Source organism: Hyperoodon ampullatus (genome assembly GCF_949752795.1).
Source record: "Hyperoodon ampullatus genome assembly, chromosome: 4".
Lineage (NCBI taxonomy): Eukaryota > Metazoa > Chordata > Mammalia > Artiodactyla > Ziphiidae > Hyperoodon > Hyperoodon ampullatus.
The window spans coordinates 132,573,750-132,596,784 of record NC_136917.1 but is presented as its reverse complement, the minus strand read 5'-3'; the positions used below and the strand labels follow the sequence as shown (position 1 = coordinate 132,596,784).

At 42.2% G+C, this 23,035-nt stretch overlaps 1 protein-coding gene across 1 annotated transcript in view; it reads right to left on the bottom strand.

The window, feature by feature from the left end:
- The window catches only part of ANKRD55 (ankyrin repeat domain 55), a gene marked incomplete at both ends in the record, with an annotated part of 95,525 nt that overhangs the window by 40,824 nt on the left and 31,666 nt on the right, over positions 1-23,035 (bottom strand). Inside the window, 3 exons of the mRNA XM_079702255.1 lie at positions 2,617-2,677; positions 12,318-12,427; positions 16,147-16,277. Of these exons, the coding sequence (XP_079558381.1) occupies positions 2,617-2,677; positions 12,318-12,427; positions 16,147-16,277 (302 nt within the window). The remainder of the gene's footprint in view (positions 1-2,616; positions 2,678-12,317; positions 12,428-16,146; positions 16,278-23,035) is intronic.

Below are 23,035 nucleotides of genomic sequence, written 5' to 3'. Positions count from 1 at the left end.
AGTCACTGAGCTCAGATCAGGACAGCCTCTAGAGTGATACTCATCTCTCTGATATAAAGTGCCACATATCGGGCTCCCCTGGTGGCGCAGTGGTTGAGAGTCCACCTGCCGATGCAGGGGACACGGGTTCGTGCCCCGGTCCGGGAAGATCCCACATGCCGCGGGGCGGCTGGGCCCGTGAGCCATGGCCGCTGAGCCTGCACGTCCGGAGCCTGTGCTCTGCGACGGGAGAGGCCACAACAGTGAGAGGCCCGTGTACCACACACACACACAAAAAAGTGGCACATTATCATGGTTTTTTTACGTAAGCAGTTAGAAGTTGGCTTCAGAAACAGATTTTTTCCTTCCTCTCTCCCTCTCTGCATTCTTTAGTTTCAGTTAACAATCTAATATGTCTCTTAATGAAGTTAGATTTCTATTAATTGATCATTTAACCTTTAACCATTATTGTGATAAGCTTGGGAGTCCTTCAGTTATTGGAAAATAATTTTATTCACACTATGAGGGGTTATGTCTTGCTCTTTCCTCTTGTCATTAGGAAACCATAATGTTCTGCCAGCAATAGCTTACCTTTTCCCTGATTTCTTTTGCCTTTGCTGTTTTTTGCTTCCTGTTATTTAGCAGATGTAGAGTGTGTGTGTGCTTTAACTGTTACCCCCTCATATATGATGGAGACTACACTGTGCTTGGAAGTCACTGGAAAAGTGATTGTGGGAGGGGCGGGGTTCAGTAAGCGACTGCTTATTCAGAACACCGAGAAGCCAAATGCAGGAACCCCTCCAAGGTAACAAATGACAAAGCCTGGGCCGTGTTCTTCCCATTTCAGAACTGTCCTTTGTCCAGTGGCAAAGAGCAAATTAGCCCTTGCAAATTTATGTGGATTGGCTCACACCAGCAATATATATGTTAATGAAGCACACAGGCAAGACTTAGTAGTTGGCTTCAGATGGATTTCAAACATGCTGTGACATGGTGGGAAGAGGAAGCTGTGACATTGGGGGGAAGTGTCCTTTTTGAGGCTCCTGCTCAAAAATGTCAACAGGTCAGAAGGCTGGTGTAAGAGCAGGAGGAATCTTCTCCTAGAGGTTGCTCTGCATGAGAAGGAACTAGTTTCCAATATTTACCACATATTATCTGAAAAGTGTTACAATTACCACCGTTAGAAAGATTTTTGTCTACATTCATTGTCTCCACCAGCCAGGCGCCTCCCAGGGTGGGAAAAAATAGGGAACTGTCACTTTGCTAGGGGAGGTTCAGCTCCACTGAGGAGGGGACAGAGCTGGGTGTCTGTAAGAGGAATTTAGCTTCAGGGTGTGAATGACTGAATTTGCGCCCTTTCTAGGAAGTCCCAGTTAGTGGGGGGAGTGAAGGTAGGAGTTGGAGGTGGAAGAAGTGGTTGGCAAGTTGCCCAAAATCTAGAAGTTCTTGATCAGCTGACATAAACTGCAAGCCCCCAAGCTCCCTGATTTCACACCATGGGCAGAGTGATCAGAGTGTACTTTCTCATCTCTGGTTCTCGTTTTTAAAGCAGAAGTTTAAAACAGTGCCATATTCTCTCATCTGAGGTTTTGCTTTAAACCACTGAAGACATGGGGGGTGAAAGCAGCATGTGCCCACCGAGTCAGGGAGGTGTCCAACCTCAGACCCAGGCTGTGATGTAGGGGCTTTTTGGTATGGTCATTACTGCCAAGCCCGTTGGAAGGAGGCCTTTGTTCAGAAGGCTCAAGAAAGATGGAGAGCACAGCCCAGGAGAAATATAGGGTATTTAAATCAGTTTTAAGAAACTATTAAAGAAATCAGGCTGGTTAATAAAAGTCAGACCTATTTTTTTTTTTTTTTTTTTTTTGCAGTATGCGGGCCTCTCACCGCTGTGGCCTCTCCCGCCGTGGAGCACAGGCTCCGGACGCGCAGGCCCAGCGGCTATGGCTCACGGGCCCAGCCGCTCCACAGCATGTGGGATCCTCCCGGACCGGGGCACGAACCCGCGTCCCCCACATCGGCAGGCGGACTCCCAACCACTGCGCCACCAGGGAAGTCCAGACCTGGTTTGATAAAAGATCCTCAGCTGCTTTGGGGCGGCTCTGCCTGGTCTGATCCACCCTCCCTCAGGAACTTAGTTGGGAGTGCTGTGCTGTCTTGTTGGAAGCCTTGTACAGGATTGCCTTGCAACGTAAAGCAAACAGCAGTTGTGATCATTGGCATTAATAATGTGGCTTCTGGAGCAGGGAGCCTAGAATTATTATCTATCTGTCATCTTTCACTCAAAGAGAGAGCATAGGCAGCCATCGAAGTTTCTGGTACTCGAGAAGACAGGAAAGAGCAATGTTTATTTCTCGATGTCCAAAGGGAAATTACAAAATTTCAGTGGTATGATAAATGCTTAAATACTTAATGCAATAAAGCCTTCCCTATTAAAAGCTACCCACACACACAGAGGGATAAATTTCTGCCTGAGAATTAATAGTGGAGACACAGGCTTCCCTCTCAGGGCAGGAACCCAAAACTGCTCCATCCCCTCCTTGCACCTTGAAGAGAGGAAGCACTGTGGTTCAGAAAAGCCCTTATTCCCACCCTAACATGCACAATGCCAACTGTTCCTTGAGAGGGCAGGCTCACCTCACTGTCCTGCTGATTAATCTCATTGAGGCTTGACTGTTGTACCAGGACTGTTAGGAGCCTGTAAAGAAAAACAGAAGAAGTGGCTTAAAAGAGCAGAGTCTGAATGCGAACATGACATTAGAAATACAGTCTGTTGAAGGCCTCCAAATGACCATATGCCCTTTGCATTTACTAGGGGAAAGATCCACGGAAAAAAAGCCAGTGTGATAGGTAAGAAGGCACAAGAAGGCAGGTAGGAGGAAGACCTCTATCTCTTCTCCCACCTCCTCTCTATCTTAGTGCTTCTGGAGCAGCCAAAGAGAAGGGAGAAAGCGAATCCTCACACTTATTACTCACCAGAACTGTATCCCTTTGTGTTCACTCTAAGAAGCAAAGTCCTCCAGTGCTTATTTTTTATTCATTTTCCATAAACTTATAGAGTGCTTTCAAATTGCTTCACCACTAGGTACATGTGTCATGCCTTCTAAGTGTACAGGTTATACCTGGAGGCAGTCAGCATTTACAAGTTCCGCTTATTCTTTCTAAAACACACAAATATCTAAGCATGCAATGGCAGTTATCAGTGTGAAACAACTGCCAATGATTCTCAAGTTCAAGTTCTTATCCCACTTGGGCCCAATACTTGGTTGACTGAGGTCAGTACTCCATGTGTGGGAGAGAAGCAGTTGAGTATAGTGGTTAGGAGCCCAGACTCTGGAGCCAGACTACCTGGGTTCACATCCCAGTCCTGTCACTGACCAGCTCTGTGACCACAGGCAAGTAACTTCACTTCTCTGTGCCTATGCATCCTCATCTATAAAATGGGGGTAATAAAAAGTGCCTACCTTACAGATCAGTGTGAGGATTAAATGAGTTAATATGCATACAGCATTTAAAGCATGCCTAGAACACAGTAAGTGTTATTTCTAGAATACTTGACCCTAGAAGTTTTAACCCTGGCTCCATCTCAGAATTCCCTGGGGAGATTTTTTTTTTTTTTTTTTTACCTGGGCTGTATATTCAAGGTTTCTGATGCAGGAGGTCTGGAGAGAAGCGTAGCTTCTCCCGTTTAAATAAGCTGTTCAGAAAATTCTGGTAAACAATCAGATTTGGAAACCACTGAGAAAGGTGCTGAATGAATAAATCAATGGATACTCATTGTTATAGAAGGAACTGTGTCCCTCCCAAATCTATATGTTGAAGCTCTAACCCCCCAATGCCTTAGAATGTGACTATATTTGGAGATAGAGCCTTTAAAGAGGTAGTTGAGTTAAAATGGAGGATTACAGCAGGCCTTAATCCCATTTGACTGGTGTTCTCATAAAAAGAGATTAGGACACACAGAGTGACACCAGAGGCACACGCTTACAGTGGAAAGACCATGTGAAGAGGATGGCAATCTGCAAGCCAAGGAGAGAGTCTCAGAGAAAACCAACCCTGCTGGCACCTTGATGTTGGCCTTCCAGCAGCAGCCTTCAGAACTGTGAAAAAATAAATTTCTGCTGTTTAAGCCATCCAGCCTGTGGTATTTTGTTACAGTCACCCCAGCAAACTAATATACTCACCAAGATGATAAAGGATTGTCTATGGGCAGACAATGAAAAAATTCGGCAATTATTTTGGGAGAATTATTTGAAAAATAAAATGGCTTAGCCTCCTCCTGAATCAGATTTTCACTGTCTCTCAGCTGAGATGACATCTAAAGTCCTGAGTAGTAAATTGCTTAGTATTAATCAGAGGGATTGATCATACTGTGTTACAAAGAGAACTTAAATGGGGGTGGACTTCTTCAGTGGGAGGAATATAACCAGGAAGCCTAGGTTTTAAATCTAGTCTTATCACTGTTTTTTGGGGAGCCAGGATACTGCTGTGATTTAATTCTGGCCTCACCACTGCATGACCTCTCTGAGCTTCTGTATCCTCACTTCTCTAACAAGGATAATAACAGCGGTGGTGGTGGTGAGGGTTAAATAACATAACAGGTGTAAAACTCCTAGTATACAGATTTTAAAGGAACAGTGGCTATGACTGTAAACAGCACATCTCTTTATCCTTTCTGAATTCTAGAATTTCTCCGTCAGGTGGGAAGATGCTACAAAAATAATTGTATTTTGGTTCATGCTATTTTTTATATTTTCCCTTATAGCTGCTTTATGGGGGGGAGGGTAACGGGTGACTATCTTTCTTCTTTCTCTCTTTCCTTCTCTCTCCTCTCCTCCCCTACCCTGCCCTCTACTCTTCCCTTCCCTTCCCTTTCCTTTCTCTCTCCCCCCCCCCCCCCATTAATAGCCATTGTCTAATCTCTAGGGCACATGTGGTCCCAAGTGCTGGGGGAGGGAGAGTGAGCAGAGGTCAGTGGTGGTCCAATCCGGTTACCTTCGGCTAACCCTGAGCAGACTGAGATCAGCTGTAGTCGGACAGGATCTTCTGGGGCTCCTCCAGAGCAGCGTGATCACACTGGGGGAAGTTGGCTCTAACCAGATGAGAATGGGGGTGGGGAGATCAAGACCTCTTCTCACATCCTGGGTGAGCCTCCAAGGGTCACAGGGTGAGCCCTGTGCTGGTTAGTCCTCTGTTTGTCTCTCAGATCCAGTCTCTGCCCTGCAGTGTCCTACTCTGAGGCTGACCTCCAATAATTCATCATCCAGGTCCCTTGCCCTCTGACCTCCCACTGGGTTTGGTCAGTGGGAGAACCAGCAGGAGGAAGGAGAGAAGCCACTTCCCTTTCTGACAATGATTTTTTTCCTCTACTAAAGGCCTTGGCTCCTGCCAGGTGGCCCCTCTCCTACACTACAATGACAATTACCGCCCAGCTCTCAGCAGGCTTCCAGTAACAGCTTCCTTCCTCACTTCTCGTGGCCTAGGGGAGGAACATTTTCCTGCTTTTGGAGGGGAGTGGGTGTGGCAGATTGTCACCATCTCTTGCCGGTTAATTTCAAATAGTCTTTCATTAAACTTTCTTAGTCATCTCTTTTACTATTTCATGTCTTCCCTGTCACGGCCCTGAGTGATATATGCCAATCTATATTGCTTGCCTCCATTTGATTCCTGAGTCACTGAGACTCATCGATCTTTAAAGCTGGTACTAATTTACAGATGAGTATTCTCTCTCTTTCTCTTATTTTATGAAAGCAAATGACCTGCTGCACTACACTGCTTGCCAAGGCCATCACACGTTGCCTTGGTTGTCCAGCCTGATCTAGAAACCAGGTGTCTGCTTTCCAGCCTTGTGCTTCTATACTGTTCCGTGGTTCAGAGGTAATCTGCAAGAGACTTGTCCCACATCTGTCTTAATTAACAGCGGACTTGCAGACCTCTTAGTTTTGTTTTCTCAGAGCTCCTGTTTTGTGCTAAGGTGACCCTGGAGTATTTCTTCCATAACCCCCCAGCCCAATTTCCTATTAGCACCAGCTAAAACTCTGCTCTCAGATCTCCAGGCCACAGCATAAGGCTCACCTCATCCCAGCTGCCAGGACAGCAGGCACAGGTCCCCAGCAGGAGCTTTCCCAGACAGGCAGAGTGGTGAGTGATAAGAGCACGGAGGCCAGAGCCAGACTGCCTCTATGAGAAGTCCTGCTCCCTCACCAATCAGCCAGACCTTGGACAAGTTATAAAACTCTCAGTGCCTACATTTTCTTATCTGTAAAATAAACATAACAACAACCCTACTTCTTAAAGATTTGTTGTAACTTTAAATGGGTCAAAGCATATAAAGCACTTAACATGGACTTTACATACTATAATAAATTCTATATAATGCTTAATTTCTTAAAAGGCTCCCACCCTTTATATTCTGGGGTCTCGTGATTGCCGTTAGGTGATTGGTAGGCCAGAGAGAGCTCAGCTAGATGTATCCAGGAAAGGGGGGAGGGTTGTCTCCTTGAGCTTCTCTGTTTTGCTGGCCCCTTGGGCTCACAGTCCTGGAGGGGGCTCAGCCCAGGGATGGCTGGGAAAAAGGGTCCCCAAGCCAGTCATCTGCTCTCCTGTCCCTGAAGCTGCCTGAAACATCCACTGCAGGTTAGGATGCATCACCTGGAAACTAGAGAACAGGACCCCGAAGAAATGATTTCCTTCCTCCCTCTGGCTGTAGTCAAGGGCAATGAAAAGAGGCAGAGCTGCTGGCACTCTGGCAGGAAAAAAAAAACAAAAAAAAATCTGCTGGTAACCATGGAGACCGTAAAAAAGACTTTCAGAGAGCCCTGTGGCTGCTTTCAGAGGAAATCGCTGCTTGCCTTGCAACTCTAGCATGCGCCGTGTTGTACAAACACAACTGCGTGCTCTTTGGAGCTTTGTCTTAATGATCATGCCCCCTCTTTCACATGGATGCCCTCTGAATGTCCCAGCCAAGGAAGCAAGAAAAGCAATGGGGAGCTGAAAGGGAGAAAACTCGGACCTGCTGAGCAGCAGAGCATTCAAAGCAGGAAGGGGACTCGTGAGATGAAACCTGTGCTCCTTTGCTTTTGTACATCCAGCTTGCCTTCGTGTTCTTAATTATAGGTCCTTCATCCCGGCAGCAGCTTAGATTTCCCACAGAGATGTAGCTTAGCTAAGGCTGTATATTGCCACTGGTTGGTTTGCTAGTGAGTTGTTTCCATCAGAGAACCAAAATTTCTCTGGAGGCAAAGGGCTAATTGAAGTGTCCCCTTGGCTTGTTTATAAGCAGCTTCAGTTTGAGACTTCACTCTAAATAGTCTCCAGCAAGCACCAAGTGGAAGGAGTGTGCTGTTTGGAAATATGGGAGTTAGTGGATTTTAAAAGGAGTATGAATACCTGAGTACAAGGCCACAATGTGGCTGGTACCTATGCTTATGATTAGAGGAAAAATATAGATGCATGTACACCGAATGGTTGAGTCTAATGTTCATTGGGTTCTAGAATCTTGCAATGCTCTACAATGTCCCAAGGTTAATACAAATGGGAGCGCTGTTCATACCCTGATGACCTTCGCAGTAAATGTGTGCTCATGTCAGTGGGTGCAGGACTGTGTGGGCATGCACCTGTGTGTGCAGATATATTTTTTGTGGACCTGTGTGTGCCAAGGTGAAGAAGGCCAGGGGGAGAGCTGGTGGGTGGCCGTAGCAGGGTTTCATTCTTTAGTGCTGATCTACGGTACTTTATTTCTATCTTCCATCATCATCATCATCATCGATATCATCACCCTCATCATCACCACTAACACTCACTGAACATGGACAATTGACAGTGTTCAGTGCTTTCCACATATTTTCTCATTTACTTTTGCCTACTTACCAATGAGGTAAGTACGGTACTATTCCTACTTTCTAGAAAAGAAAGCTAGCTGAACCTTGACATGTTAACTTGCCCAAGATAATATGGTCTGTAAGATATGGAGCCAGATTCTTACTCAGTCAGTCTGACTCCTGAGCTGGCACTCCTGGCCACCCTTTACCTCAATCCAAAAACAGGATTTTAGGGCTTCCCTGGTGGCGCAGTGGTTGAGAATCTGCCTGCTAATGCAGGGAACACGGGTTCGAGCCCTGGTCTGGGAGGATCCCACATGCCGCGGAGCAACTAGGCCCGTGAGCCACAACTACTGAGCCTGTGCGTTTGGAGCCTGTGCTCCGCAACAAGAGAGGCCACGACAGTGAGAGGCCCGCGCACCGCGATGAAGAGCGGCCCCTGCTTGCCACAACTAGAGAAAGCCCTCACACAGAAACGAAGACCCAACCCAGCCAAAAATAAATAAATAAATAAATAAATTGAAAGAAGGCTCAACATTAAAAAACAAAACAAAACAAAACAGGATTTTAGGTGGTTTTCAGATACATATAGTAAAACAAGATCACAAGCGAAAAAACTAGGCAAAGAGAAAATGAGGGCAGGATAAAGAACACATAATTATGGTCCTATGTCTATGCCAGAGGTGAGACACAAATTGGGCTTTGAGTTTTCTAAATATGCAAAGAGAGAAACATGATCATAAGTCACAGTGTCCACATAGTAAAAATAAAAAATAATTTATCAGGAGAAGCACAGGAATTCCTCCTTTAGTAGAAATTTTTCTTGTGGTTTTTCAGAAAAGATTTTTTTGGACACTGTAACAAAAAAAAAATTTCCTGACAATCAGACAATAAGGAGTTTTGTATGGCTGTTTCTTATAAGGCCTCTCAGTGTAGACTGAGGGCTTAATGATAAAATGTGGCCATTAGAATAAATTCAACAGGGTCCACAGCAGTGGACTCCAGGAGCACAGCAGACCCATTGGGCAGGTTACTTATCTTCACACATGCAGTAGGCAATTAGTTTTCTTCTTGATGCCTTAGTTTTCTCGTCTATAAAATGGGGACAGAAATATAACCTATCACATAGAGGTGTGGTAAAGATTAGATGAGATAGTACATGGAAAGCACTAAGAACTTTGCTCAGAACATGATAAATAATCAGTGCTGTTTGTCATCATCATCCTTTTTGTAACTACAGACCTATATGCTTTAATGGTCAGACAAGCTGGCCTAAAGTTGTATCCACTTAGGAAAATTAAATAGTCAAACAGGTATGCATGGCCTAATGGAAGGTCACTCCCTTCTGCGTTATGATTTTAGGATTAGAAAGTGCCCATAAGACAGACCAAGATTTTTTTTTCTCAGAAAACGATTCTGAGTTCATGCAGACACACAAACAAATGGGCAACTGAAGTCCAACTTCTCTGGTGCGGTTAGTTTCGGCTTGAAGGATTTAATGCAGATGTTATCAAACTCTGCCACGGCCATAAAATTTCTCAGTAAAACAATGATAAAATATCTAATTTTAGGCAATGTAATTCCATAAGGAATCCTTTCAGTCAAGCTAGTTTTGAAATGTTCTCTAGGTAACAAAGCCAGTTGATTTGCTACATGGGTTGTGTCAAACTAAAGGTTGGCACTTACCATCTACCCCTACAAGGATTAAATCACAAGCTGCTGAGACTTCAACACCCCCTGAAAGGAGTTCAGGGTGGAGATCAGGAATGAGGCACTTTGTGCTGTGGGAAAAACTGGCAGAACTGGCCTTCAGATAGTTAGATATTTTCAGGAGAAGATTTTATGAGCCCAATTCTTGCATCTCCTCATATCTAGAAAAGCACTAAAATCTTTCATGGTGACGTCTGCTCCTCGTGACCAGCAGGAACCTTCTGCAAAAACGTGCTTGACTGCACGTACTCCCACTTCACTAAAATCACATATATACTGACCTTCCCCCCTACCCCTTTGCAGCAGTTTCTCAGAGCTATCTGAAATGCTCTCTCCTGGGCTATAAATCCTCATTTTGCCCCAAATAAAACTTAACTCACAACTCTCACGTTGTGCATTTTTTTTTTCAGTCGACAGTTGCTAAGGTTTAACCCAATTCATTTTTGGAGAACATTTAACAGGTATGATAATTTTGATTTTGGAATATTTAATCTTAACCTTTGGGTTTTACTAGTTACAGCAGCTAGCATGACCATAACTAAAGCAGATTTTATCTTCCAGAATCAGCTAACTGTCCATTTAGGACAATAAAACTATATCATCAGCACACAGAGGATGTTTATTTTTCTGGTTTCAGCTCTTCCTAAGGTGGTGACTGGGTCATTTGGGACAATTTCACGAGAAGGGGAAGCCACAGCTCTGTGTTATCTCAGTTATAGTGATGTAATGTAAATCCTAGAGAGTCTAGGGGCACTGCTGGGCATAATAAGAAATAGACTAATAAGTCCACAAAAGAGGAAGTACACTTAGATTAGTTTTTAATATATTATTGTAGTGATTTCAGATGATGAGCCTAATCTATTGACCAAATTGATCTTGAGTGTGATTTTGACTGCCAAGGCTTAGTTCACCCCTCAGGTGCAATGGTTTAATGGCAGAGCCAGGTTTTCACCAAAATTCTTGCCCCCCTTTCTTGGATTGGAGTGGTCACCAGGAGGTGGATTCTTGGTCAGGGACTATATTCCCCATCGCTCTTTATGGCCAAATGACTCATCCTTATTAATGGAATGTGAGCAGAAGTGAATTGTGTCATTTACAGGCTGAGATTTTAAAGAAATAAGTGAGGCTTATCTAAGCTCCTCTTAGCCTATCTGCAGGCCGAACAAAAAGGATTCTGTGATGCTAGGAGATGATGAAGCCACAAGCTTGCATCCCTGAATTACCTGTGGAGGGGAGGCCCCCTGCCCCCATCCAGGAAACCTACATTGGACTAAACTTTTATTATGTTAAAATGCTGAAGCTTTGGGTTTTATTTGTTACAACAGCTATGATTACCATAACTAAAGCAGGTGTTCATTTTCCAGAATCAGGTAGATTTTGAAATGACTACTCTGAGTGAGGTAGGTAAAAATCATCTGAGTGGAGTAAATTGGGGCAGAATAGTCTTAAAAGGTATGTTTAAAATGTATTTTCGAAAGATTACTCTGGGGAGGACAGTATGATTTTGTGACTAAATATTTTTGTGGGTTGTCTAGAAAAGTCACTCTTTTTGCATCAAAAGGTAGTCATCTTTTTATGATGTCTACTGATTGTTAGCTCTGGGCTCGCTGTTTCTTCTCTAAACTTCCTTGTTTTGTTGGGCTTTGAGTAAATCCTAGTTTTCTATTATTCCTGGATATGATCCAATGATAATAAGAGGCAAGGCTTGGTTGGGAATAGTCTTGGAATTTCCCAAGTCCTTTAACTTTAGTGTAAACAGACTGAAATGAAGAAATCCTATTACCTCTCAACCTGGAAGGGGCCTTGGTCTCCTCAACCCCCCGCATGGCTTCAGTTTACTTCTGAACACAGGGTCTGAAGGAGGCAGCAGAATGCACCCACCGTGCTGCTGGCCTGCAGCCTAGCTCTGGGGAGTGTGAAGTTCCTGTCAGAGGCCTGCTCTGTCAGCAGAGGTTCAGGAAGTGCCTGGAACGGAACCTTGCTGATTCCACAGTGGGAAGTGTGCTGTCATCAAGCTGCCAGGAGGGGCTTTCGAAAGACTGGGGACCCAGGCCACTTGGATACAGAGGCCTGGGGTAGCTACACTTGGTCTGGGCGAAGCACTTTCCTTTGTTGCTCAATCGTCTTACAAAAAGGTGACCTCAATCATCCAACTATTTGAGGGCTTTCTTTGCATGGTCTCCAGCAGCACACACTTCTGGTTTGCCTTCTCACCCACTGGTCCCCCTGTTTCAGTCTCCTTTGCTGGGTCTTTGCCTCCTTCCAGCCCATAAATGTTGGCATGACTCTGGGTTCATACATTAACCTTCCCTCACCCTGTTTGGTTTCCATCACAGCACTCGTCACTATTTGAGATTATCCTATTTATTTGTTTACTAGTGTGCCACTTAACTCCTTCACTAGACAGTAAGCTCTGTGAGGTCAGAGACACTGTCTTGCTCACTGGGGAGCTCTAGGGCCTAGAGCGGTGGTTGGTCCATAATAAGCACTCAATAAATAGTTACTGAGTTAATAATTGACTGATTAATTGAATGAATGAATATAAGAAATTCAGATGATGACAAACAGCATTTCTTCTTAAATCAGAGACTAGGAGAAAAGGGTTTTATCGAAGTAAAATTGAGATTGAGACTAGAGTTGAGATTGTTCCAGCATATTTCGATTCACTGAGATGGGGTCCTGTCTGCTGCAAATACCAAAAAAATGGATGGATTTTGTTTTAAGTTGCCACATGGATTGGATTAGATGACCTTCTAATCCAAGTTGGGTGCCTCCCAACTTGAGCGTCGTGTGAACCTGGCTACGTACCTCACATCGGGCTCAGCAGTGGCAGCGTGCAGTGGCAGACGGCCATTTTTATCAGGGATATTGTGCTTGGCACCATTTCTTAGTAGACTCACACAGCCCTCCAGCCAACCCTGGAAGAGCAAGAGCATCGTTATATAACACAATCTCACATAACATAGTAACACAGTCCAACAAACTTTCTCCAGTTTTCTTTCCCTTTCTTCTTTGGTTTGGCTAAAAACATGTTCTACTGGACCTGAAGTGGTTGGTTAAGGACCATAACTCCCATTTAGACAACAGAGGGCTGAAGGTCTTGAGGTGTGGATTCCTGAGTTTTCTGGGACCTTTACCCTGTAAGAAGCAGACTGATTCCTAGACTCTTCTGTGTCTGCCTCCCCATTTCTAGGGCCATTTGCTGGCATTCCACTTTTATACCCAGTTCCTAGAGCCAAATGTGGCATGTGATGGGGGTGATTAATCAGCTCTAGACCCTTATTCTATGGGCTTAGCTCCAAATCATGCTCGTCAATGGTCTGACCTGGATGTCACTGTCCAATTCCAAAACTGGGCTCCTACGTCATTCTTGAGTCCCAGCCTCCACTCTATGCCTCAGTTCATCTATATCTGATAAATGGTCCTTTGTCCTCTTTTCCAAGTTCTTTTTCTCGTAACCACAAAGATAATATCTTGCTTATTCTAGTCAGTCCCCTTCCTGATGCCTGGAATTCTAAACTAAGCCCTACTCCAATGGCTGGGACCCTGCCACCCTGTTGACTGATCTTTCTGATGCTGAATATGGGGCTATCACCAGCACCCTCTAAGGGCTCCCCATTGTTGTGTTTTATCCCCCTATGAATGCCCCAAGAAACTTCCTTTGAACTCCCTGTTGTCTACTAATTCACCAGATTGAGACCTGATATTGCCACATCTGATGCTTCTGCCTCCTTGGTTAGCACTTACAGCTGGGTCATTTCTCCACTGTCCCTCCTATTTCAAAGGGAAAATATAACTGCAGGCTAGTCTTCCCTTTCTGTTTGTTAATACTTTAAGTAACTGACCCACCCCTGCTGATAACTGAGTTTGGTTCACATGCCAAGAAGAACACCTCCTACATTCATCCAGAATCATTTGGGTTACTCACCTAATTAAAAGTAAACTTATAAGTAAATGAAGTATATAAGTATACTTATAAGTATATGAAGTATATGAGTATAATAATAACTTATGAGTAACTGAAGTTATTATTATGAAGAATAATATAATAAAGCTCTATTTTTTCCTGCCTTCTTCCATTCCTGTATAGTTAAGCCTCAAGATTACCCAGTAACAAGGGAAAGATTACTGAAGATTTTCCCATGCAGAACTGGAAGCAATAAAAATGTTACTAAATGGATGGAGGAGAAAAAAAGATAATCATCAGAAAAGACCTTTTGGTTCTGAAAAGTCTGCAAAAAAAAAATCTTTCTACAAAAGCACATTAAAATTCATAGGTTCTAAAACTGAATATGGCTTTGTAGAACTGACCAATAATATCTGTCTTAAGTAGAAGCAAATAATTTTCAAAGTTTACTAATGTATTAAATCTGGTTTTAGTTCCTAATGCCCGTCATCAAGTTTTCTGATTAAAAGGGAAAAATATGGCCAGGAGACCCAAAAGAAAGGCATGCTGGACAAATTTCAGAGTTGCCAACTTTCTGAGTGGCCAAAGTTTTACAGTTTTGAAAAACAAATCTTCTGATGGGGAAGGGTTTGAAACATTTTTATCATTTTGCAACATTTCCTGGAACTATGTGTGTATGTGGTTTTCTTTTTTCTCTTCAGAAGAGAAATCAGAAAACCATTGACTACATCTGAAACCCATGGTCACTAATCAGAACCAACAAATATGTTTTGGACCTACTATGTTCTGGGTGATTCTGCATGTGGTTCTCCTTCAACAGTGATAAACATAGGGTATTATTTTTACTACATTTTACAAATGAGGAAAGAGGCGTAAGGAGGTGAAGAAATTTGCCTAGGATCACACGTCTATGGTAAGTTTATCTGTATGCTGAGCTTGAAGCTGTGACTGAGACAGTTTCTGAGTGCTCCCTTTGCCTAGTTCCTCTTTAATACTTGAATTCAAACATTGCCAGAGGGAGTGGTGGGCTTCGCTGTGTAATCACTAAGATACCACCTACTCTCACCTTCCCAGGGATCCTCAGGAGAGCCAGTGAGGGGCCCTGCTTTGGGCTGCCAGACAGAGGTGGGGTCAACAGTAAGAGGGTAATGCCCATGCTCTCATGCCAGCGTACTTCCCTATGCAGCTCCTTAGAATGCATTCCTAGAAAGAGTTGTATGCAACGGTGGCACCTCGCTAGGCTCACTGTTCACTGTGATCTAGAGAACTTCTTCCCAGTCCCTTAAGTGCTACCTAGCCCAAGAAATTTGAAATTTTGAATTTTAGAATTTTGAAAGAAGTGTAGCTTGGTTTCACTCTATTCTGTATGCTAGTGGCAGTTAAATTTAGAAATCATCTCTATTTCCTTCCTCCATCCCCTGATCCAAATTTTCTCTTTTCCTCATCTCAGACACCAAAAATCCCTACACCAAGAGCAGTTACTAGGGCATGTGTCAGAAGGGAGGAGGACCGGGAAGGCCATCATAAGTCTGTCTGAGACACTGGACTTCACCTAGTACTCACAGATCAGTGTGTTTCAAACTTGAATGGGCGTAAAAATTGTTGGGGAGATTTGTTTAACGTGCAGGCACTTCTCTCTCCACCCATAACCCCTGTCCTGCTCCCACAGTGTCAACCCACATTTGAAACAAGCACCCCAACACTTTGAAAAATTCTTCCCAGTTTCATGTGTGAGTCCTAGAGAAAGAGGGCACGCAAATAAGAAATGAAAGAGTAGTGTCTAAAGAAAATCTCTGTGAGGATTGGGCAATGCTTTATTGCAAGCAGGAAGGTGTGGTGTTTGGGGAAGGGAAGTGTTCTACTTGTCCAGGGCAGCTTCAGGACACCGTGGGTGAATCTACCACTGCCAATGGGCAGCAACAGCAAATGCAAGAAGCTGCATAGGCAGCAACAGTGGTTATGATGAAGATTTGCAGGAGCCACGTTGGAGAGCAGGGAGAATGATGACCTTTGTGTGGCACCAAGGAGGACTTGTTTGACGTGGACTCAAGATAGCCCTGGAGTCTCCCAAAAGGATTACAGGGAAGATTTGAGAGGAGAGAGGTTTGAAGATTTTCAGTAAGGCTTTACCAAGCTTGTGCTAATATTGGGAAATGCCAGACTGAAATCTCGTGTTGAGGACTGGCTCTATATAATTTTTAAGTTAGGCACTGATTGTGGGTTGAATCCTATGCTTGGTGTTGTCCCTTAAGAGACTGGTATTTCTCCCCTACTGCCTACCCAACACTCTTCCCAGTTCTCATTGTTCTCTACTTTGCTCATCCTTCAGCTTCTACTCAACTAATCCTACCCCAAAGAGGATAACTGCAGCTTCAAGTGTTACCACCCACTGAGGGTATTAACAGAGGGCATTCTTAGAAGGAGTACCAAGTGTGTTGAGAAATGCCCCAAGGGAAATTCTGATGCAATTAAGATGGAAAAGAATATTTCTCTCATGGCAATATCACCTCTAACTTAGAGGATTGTTAGGAAGATCCAAAATGACTTAAATCCATGAAACCAACTCTAAGTCGTTATATACATGTTGGACATGATTAAAGCAAAACTTTTAAGTTCTATTTCTGTTGGCCAGCTGCACAAATCAAAGAACACTCTTCTGCAAGTGGGGCCCCATAACAACACATTTAGTCCACCCCACTCTTTGACAGCCACCACAGACACAGTTGGTACCAGATAGGTTGCCAGGCATAGACTTGTTCGGCCATAAGCGTCCTGCATGTTAATATTGGCTCCCATCTTCAACAGCAGCTTCACTGTGTCCACTTGACGTCCAGAAACCGCATGCATTAAGGGTGTGCATCCTAGAACGAGACATTTCAACAGCTTTTAAGAATGTTTGACTTGTGACTTCTGACAATACTACAAAGCTACAGTAATCAAGACAGCATGGTACTGGCACAAAAACAGAAATATAGATCAGCGGAACAGGATAGAAAGTCCAGAGATAAACCCATGAACATATGGTCACCTTATCTTTGATAAAGAGGCAAGAATATACAATGGAGAAAAGATAGCCTCTTCAATAAGTGGTGCTGGGAAAACTGGACAGCTACATGTAAAAGAATGAAATTAGAACACTTCTTAACACCATACACAAAAATAAACTCAAAATGGATTAAAGACCTAAATGTAAGGCCAGAAACTATCAAACTCTTAGAGGAAAACATAGGAAGAACACTCTTTGACATAAATCACAGCAAGATCCTTTTTGACCCAACTCCTAGAGTAATGGAAATAAAAACAAAAATAAACAAATGGGACCTAATGAGACTTAAAAGATTTTGCACAGCAAAGGAAACCATAAACAAGATGAAAAGACAACCCTCAGAATGGGAGAAAATATTTGCAAATGAAGCAACTGACAAAGGATTAATCTTCAAGATTTACAAGCAGCTCATGCAACTCAATAACAAAACAAACCCAATCAAAAAATGGGCAGAAGACCTAAATAGACCTTTCTTCAAAGAAGATATACAGATTGCTAACAAACACATGAAAGAATGCTCAACAACATTAATCATTAGAGAAATGCAAATCAAAACTACAGTGAGATATCACCTCACACCGGTCAGAATGGCCATCATCAAAAAATCTAGAAACAATGAATGCTGGAGAGGGTGTGGAACCCTCTTGCACTGTTGGTGGGAATGTAAACTGATACAGCCACTATGGAGAACAGTATGGAGGTTCCTTAAAAAACTAAAAATAGAACTATCATATGACCCAGCAATCCCACTACTGGGCATATACCCTGAGAAAACCATAATTCAAAAAGAGTCATGTACCACAATGTTCATTGCAGCACTATTTACAATAGCCAGGTCATGGAAGCAACCTAAGTGTCCATCGACAGATGAATGGATAAAGAAGATGTGGCACATATATACAATGGAATATTACTCAGCTATGAAAAGAAATGAAATTGAGTTATTTGTAGTGAGGTGGATGGACCTAGAGTCTGTCATACAGAGTAAAGTAAGTCAGAAAGAGAAAAACAAATACCATATGCTAACACATATATATGGAAACTAAAAAAAAGAAGGGTTCTGATGAACCTAGGGGCAGGACAGGAATAAAGACACAGACGTAGAGAATGGATGTGAGGACATGGGGAGGGGGAAGGGTAAGCTGGGATGAAGTGAGACAGTGGCATGGACATACACACACTACCAAATGTAAAATAGATAGCTAGTGGGAAGCAGCCGCATAGCACACGGTGATCAGCTTGGTGCTTTGTGACTACCTAGAGGGGTGGAATAGGGAGGGTGGGAGGCAGATGGAAGAGGGAGGGGATATGGGGATATATGTATATGTACAGCTGATTCACTTTGTTATACAGCAGAAAGTAACACACCATTGTAAAGCAATTATACTCCAATAAAGATGTTTAAAAAATAAAATAAATATAACATGTTATGAAAAAAAAAGTTTGACTTGTGAAATTTATGAGTAGACTTTATTTGCCTGTTCCTTTATTATGCTCTTTGCAGATGAACTACCCTCAACACAAACTCAGCTGTTGAGCTGAAGAGAGATGATGATTGTTGCTATATTTATATAAATAATGTATTTTTCACACCCTATTAAATCTTTTGTAATTTTGCTGTAATTGGTTGATTAAAACATTTTGTGCCGATGATAAAATTTGCTTATTACTACCTTGGGAATCAGCATAATTTGGGACATAACAAGCAGGTTTATCCTGACTTGGTTTGAACAATGCAGAATCTGGAAGTATCTTTGAAAAGCAATGCCAGCCAGGCAGACAGGTGCAGCACACATTTATTGGAGGTGGTAAGTGATATAGGGCAGTGATGGTAGCCTAGCCTTGGGTTGTACAAATTCTTGCTAAAAGGGGCCACTTTTACTGAAATACTTTTCTGTTTTTGGAATCAATACAGGCCACATTTGGTTTTCGTGTGTTTTCTTCCTGAATAAAAACAGAGATGAAATTACACATTCTGATTAACTTCGCAGGGCTGCTGGAACAAGCCATGCTGGTGAGGCAGAATCCAGGTAGGTGCTTCACACTCCTTCAGGTGAAGAAACCAACGTCAGACATATCCCTTTCCCAGCTGAGACTTGTTTAGATGTCTTTTGATTGGAGATTCATGTAGCGGTTATAATTCTTCTCCAGGTGAACTGCAAACTATGACCTCAGTGATCCCTGAGAATGGATAAATTCCAGGACTACTGTTCTTATTGAAAGACTGCAGCCAGCAACCCAGTTTCTCTCCAAATTTCTCCCTTCTAATATTCTTCCAGGCGTATCTGTACTGGGTAAAAGCAGCAATGAAGTGCTCTGTCTTAAACAGTGGCAAAATTTTTCTCTCTCCCTCCCCTCCTCTTTCTTCTCTTCTCTCTTTCCCTCTCCCTCTTTTCCCTTATTTCCCTCCCTCCCTCCCCCCTTCCTCCCTCCCTCTCTCCCTCCCTCTCCCTCCCTTCCTTCCTTCTTCCCTCCCTCCCTCCTTCCCTCCTTTCCTCTTTATTTATTTATTTTTTGCTTATGGGTGTTGAATTGCTCCAGCACCATTTGTTGAAGAGGCTTTCTTCCACTAAATTACATTTGCACCTTTGTCAAGTATCAGTTGGGCATATTTGTGTGAGTCTGAGTTCTCTGTTCTTTCCCATTGATCTATGTGTCTATCCGTCAGCCCATACGACATAGTCTTGATTTCTGTAGCCATATAGTGAGTCTTGAAATTGGGTAGACTGATTCTCTTCCACTTTATTCTTCTTTTTCAAAATTGTTTCAACTATCTTAGTTTCTTTGCTTTCTATATAAATTTTAGATAGTCTTGTCTATATCCACAAAAAAAAATCTTGCTGGAGTCTGAAAGAAACTGCATTAAACCTGTATAAGAATTTGGGGAGCACTGCATGTTTACTATATTGAATCTTCTAATTCGTGAACATGGTATGTCTCTCCATTTATTTAGATCTTTGATTTCTTTCATCAGCATTTTATAGTTTACAGTATACAAGTCTTGTATGTATTTTGTTTTATTCACACCTAAATATTCTTTATTGAGTGATTTTACTTGGTATTGTGGCTTTAATTTTGGGGTCCATGTGTTCATTTCTAATATATAGATATAAATTTATTTTTGTGTATTGATCTTGCGTCCTGTGACCTTGCTCAATTCACTAGTTGCAGGAGTTTTGGTAAGTTCCTTAGGATATTCTATGTAGACAATCAAGCTGTGCAAAAAACGAACAGTTTTATTTTTCTTTTTCAATATGTATGCTTTTCATTTTTTACTTCCTTTTCTTGCCTTTTTGCACTGGCTAAGTACTATGCTGAATATGAGAGACAGAGGGCATTTTTGCTTTGTTGCCCATCTTCGGGGCAAAGCATTCAGTCTTTCACCAGTAAGTAAAATGTTAGCTCTAGAGTTTTTTTGGAGATACCCTTTATCAAATTGAGGAAGTTCCCCTCTATTCCTATTTTCTGAGAGTTTTAAATCATGAATGTGTGCTAAGTTTTCTCAAATGCTTTTTCTGCATCCATTGATATGATCATGTGATTTTTCTTCTGTAGCTGGTTAATATGATGGATTACATAGATTGAGTTTCAAGTATTGAAATAGACTTATATTCCTAGAACAAACCACACTTGGTCATGGTATATAATTAATTTTATATATTACTGAATTCTATTTGCTGATATTTTGCTAAGGATGTCTGTCTGTATCCGTATTCATGTGGAATATTGGTCTGTAGGTTTATTTTTTGCATCATCTTTGTCACATTTTGATATCAGAGTAATACTAGCTTCATAATCATAACCAGGAAAAGTTTCCTCCTCTTATCTTTTCTGGAAGAGATTATGCAGAGTTGATATGAATTTTATTTAAAAGTTTGTAGAAGTTTCCAGTGGAATCATCTAGGCCTGATGATGTCTTTTTCTGGGAATTTTTAAATTATGAATTTAAGTTCCTGAATAGTTATAGGACTATTCAAATAATGTTTCCTATTGGATGAACTGTGGTAGTTTATCTTTTTTGAGGAATTGATCCATTTCATCTAAATACTCAAATTATGTGTGCAGAGTGGCTTGTTGTATTTTCTTATTATCTGCAGGGTCATTCCTGATAGTGATAATTTGTGTCTTCTTACATTTTCTTTTTGTCATTATTGCTAGAGGTTTGTCAATTTTATTGATCTTTTCAAAGAATTAGTTTCTTGTTTCATTGATATTCTCTATTTTGTGTTTTCAATTTCATTGATTTCTATTCTTCTCTTTATTACTTCTTTCCTTTTGTTTGCTTTGGGTTTATTTTACTCTACTTTTTCTAGGTTCTTGAGGCGAGAACTTAGATTATGACCAATACTTTTCCTCTTTTCTAATGAATGTATTTATTGCCATAAATTTCGCTCTTAGCATTGCTTTAGCTATGTGCCACATATTTTGATATGCTGTATCTTTGTTTCCATTCATAATCAGTTAGTACAAGCCAGGATTGAACGCAATCAGTCTGACTCTTGTATTTATCACACAAGTGGTGTTTAACCTTTGACTCTTCGCATTCCCAACTTCTAACCCCAAGGCAGATGTACAAGTAATTCTGCTTTAAAAAACGAACGAACAGGGCCTCCCTGGTGGCGCGGTGGTTGGGAGTCCGCCTGCCAATGCAGGGGATGCGGGTTCGTGCCCCGGTCCGGGAGGATCCCATATGCCGCGGAGCGGCTGGGCCCGTGGGCCATGGCCGCTGAGCCTGCGCATCCGGAGCCTGCGCGTCCGGGGCCTGTGCTCCGCAACGGGAGAGGCCGCGGCAGTGAGAGGCCCGCGTACCGGAAAAAAAAAAAAAAAAAAAAAAAACGAACGAACAAAAAACTACCATGGATAAATTAGGGAGCACCCACACAATTTACAAAACATTTTATTGTCATGATAAGGGAATCCCAAGCTCCTCTTGGGACAGGTCAACTGGTTAAAAATCATTAATGACTTCCTAGAAATACTAGGATAGAGAAACCAATGCTAAATCCTTTGTTATGGTTCCATAGGTCCTTGAGGCTGCCACTTCTTCTTCTCCTCCTCCCCCTTTTCCTTCTTCTCCTGGTTCTTCTTTGTCTTCATCTTCATTTTTTAACCCTGTTTTCTTTCAGTTGTTCAGATTTGTTTCATTTCTATTGTTCTATTTTCAAGTTCATTGATCCTTTGCTCTGCTTCCTCATTCTGCTGCTGAGCTTAGCCATAGAGTTTTTAATTGTAATTATTGTATTTTTCAGTTTAAAAATTTTCCATTTGGTTCTTCTTTATATCTGTATTTCTTTGCTGAGCCTTTCTATCTTTTCATTTGTTTCGAGCACATTTGTAATTGCTCATTGAAGCATTTTTTTCACGGCTACTTGAAGATCTTTGCCAGATAATTCTAACATCTGTCATCTCAGTGTTGGCATCTATTGATTGTCTTTTTCCATTCAGTTTGAGGTCTTACTGATACTTGGTATGTCAAGTGATTTTCTACCGAAACTTGGACATTTGGGGTATTGAATTATAAGCTGCCTAAATCTTACTTAAATCCTCTATTTTAGCTGGTTTTCTCTGATACTGCTCCAAAGGGTAAGTGAAGGGGGGGGGGTGCCACTTCATTATTGCCAGGTGGGATTAGAAGTCTAAGTCCCCTACTTAGTCTTCATTGACATCTAAGGGAGAAGACTCTTCATTACTGCATGGTGGTGAGAGTCCTAATTCTCAAGAAGGATTCCTCTGACACTGCCTCAGCAGTGGGGATATGGAGACTTCATTACCATGTGAAGGTGGAGGCCCAGGCTCCACGCTTGGTCTTTGCTGGAATGAGTGGGGTTGGGGTCATAGTTTTTTGTTTTTTGTTTTTTTGGTGGTAGAGTTTGATGGAGTAGACTCATATTGTCTAAAAGTTTTCTGTCTGGTTATGCAGTCCCTTTTTTGTTCTTTGGCTAGAGAGATGGCTTTTGTTGGGGGCTTTTTTGACCTCTGTCCACTGGCATTCCTATGTTGTCAGCTTCTTCAGCTCCAAGTCTGGGAAGTATGAGGCAAAAAGGAAGCCCAGGAAACTCACCACTGTGTCATTCCTTGGGTTCCATGGTCCTAGCTAGTCTGTCATTTTCTCTCCACCTTCCAGAGTGTTCTTATGTTTATGCTATATACAATGTCCAGGAGTTTTAGTTGTATTTAGCAGAAGGAATAAAGCAAAAAGTACTATTTCTACTCCATCTTCCCAGAAGCAGAAGTCCTTGCTCTCTGGCTTTAATAGCCGCACTTTCCCAACATCCACTGCTACCAAAAATAGCCTCCTCTTTTCATACCCGTTTTCTAACTTCAACTAATTGGCCTATCTACTTTAGTCACTCATACAAAGAAGTTGAAGACAAACTCAAACCAAACAACTTCATGAGAAGAGGTGATGTAAAAGAATTTGAAGATTTGTGTCCATGACTCTCATTAAATAAAATACTGAGGAACCTGCACACGGCTACAGGCAGGTTATTCCTTGATCCTCCAGTATCAAAGTAGCTTGTCAAATATAATTTTATTAACATTGTTCACCTCTGGAGGCCATCTCTAAAAGGA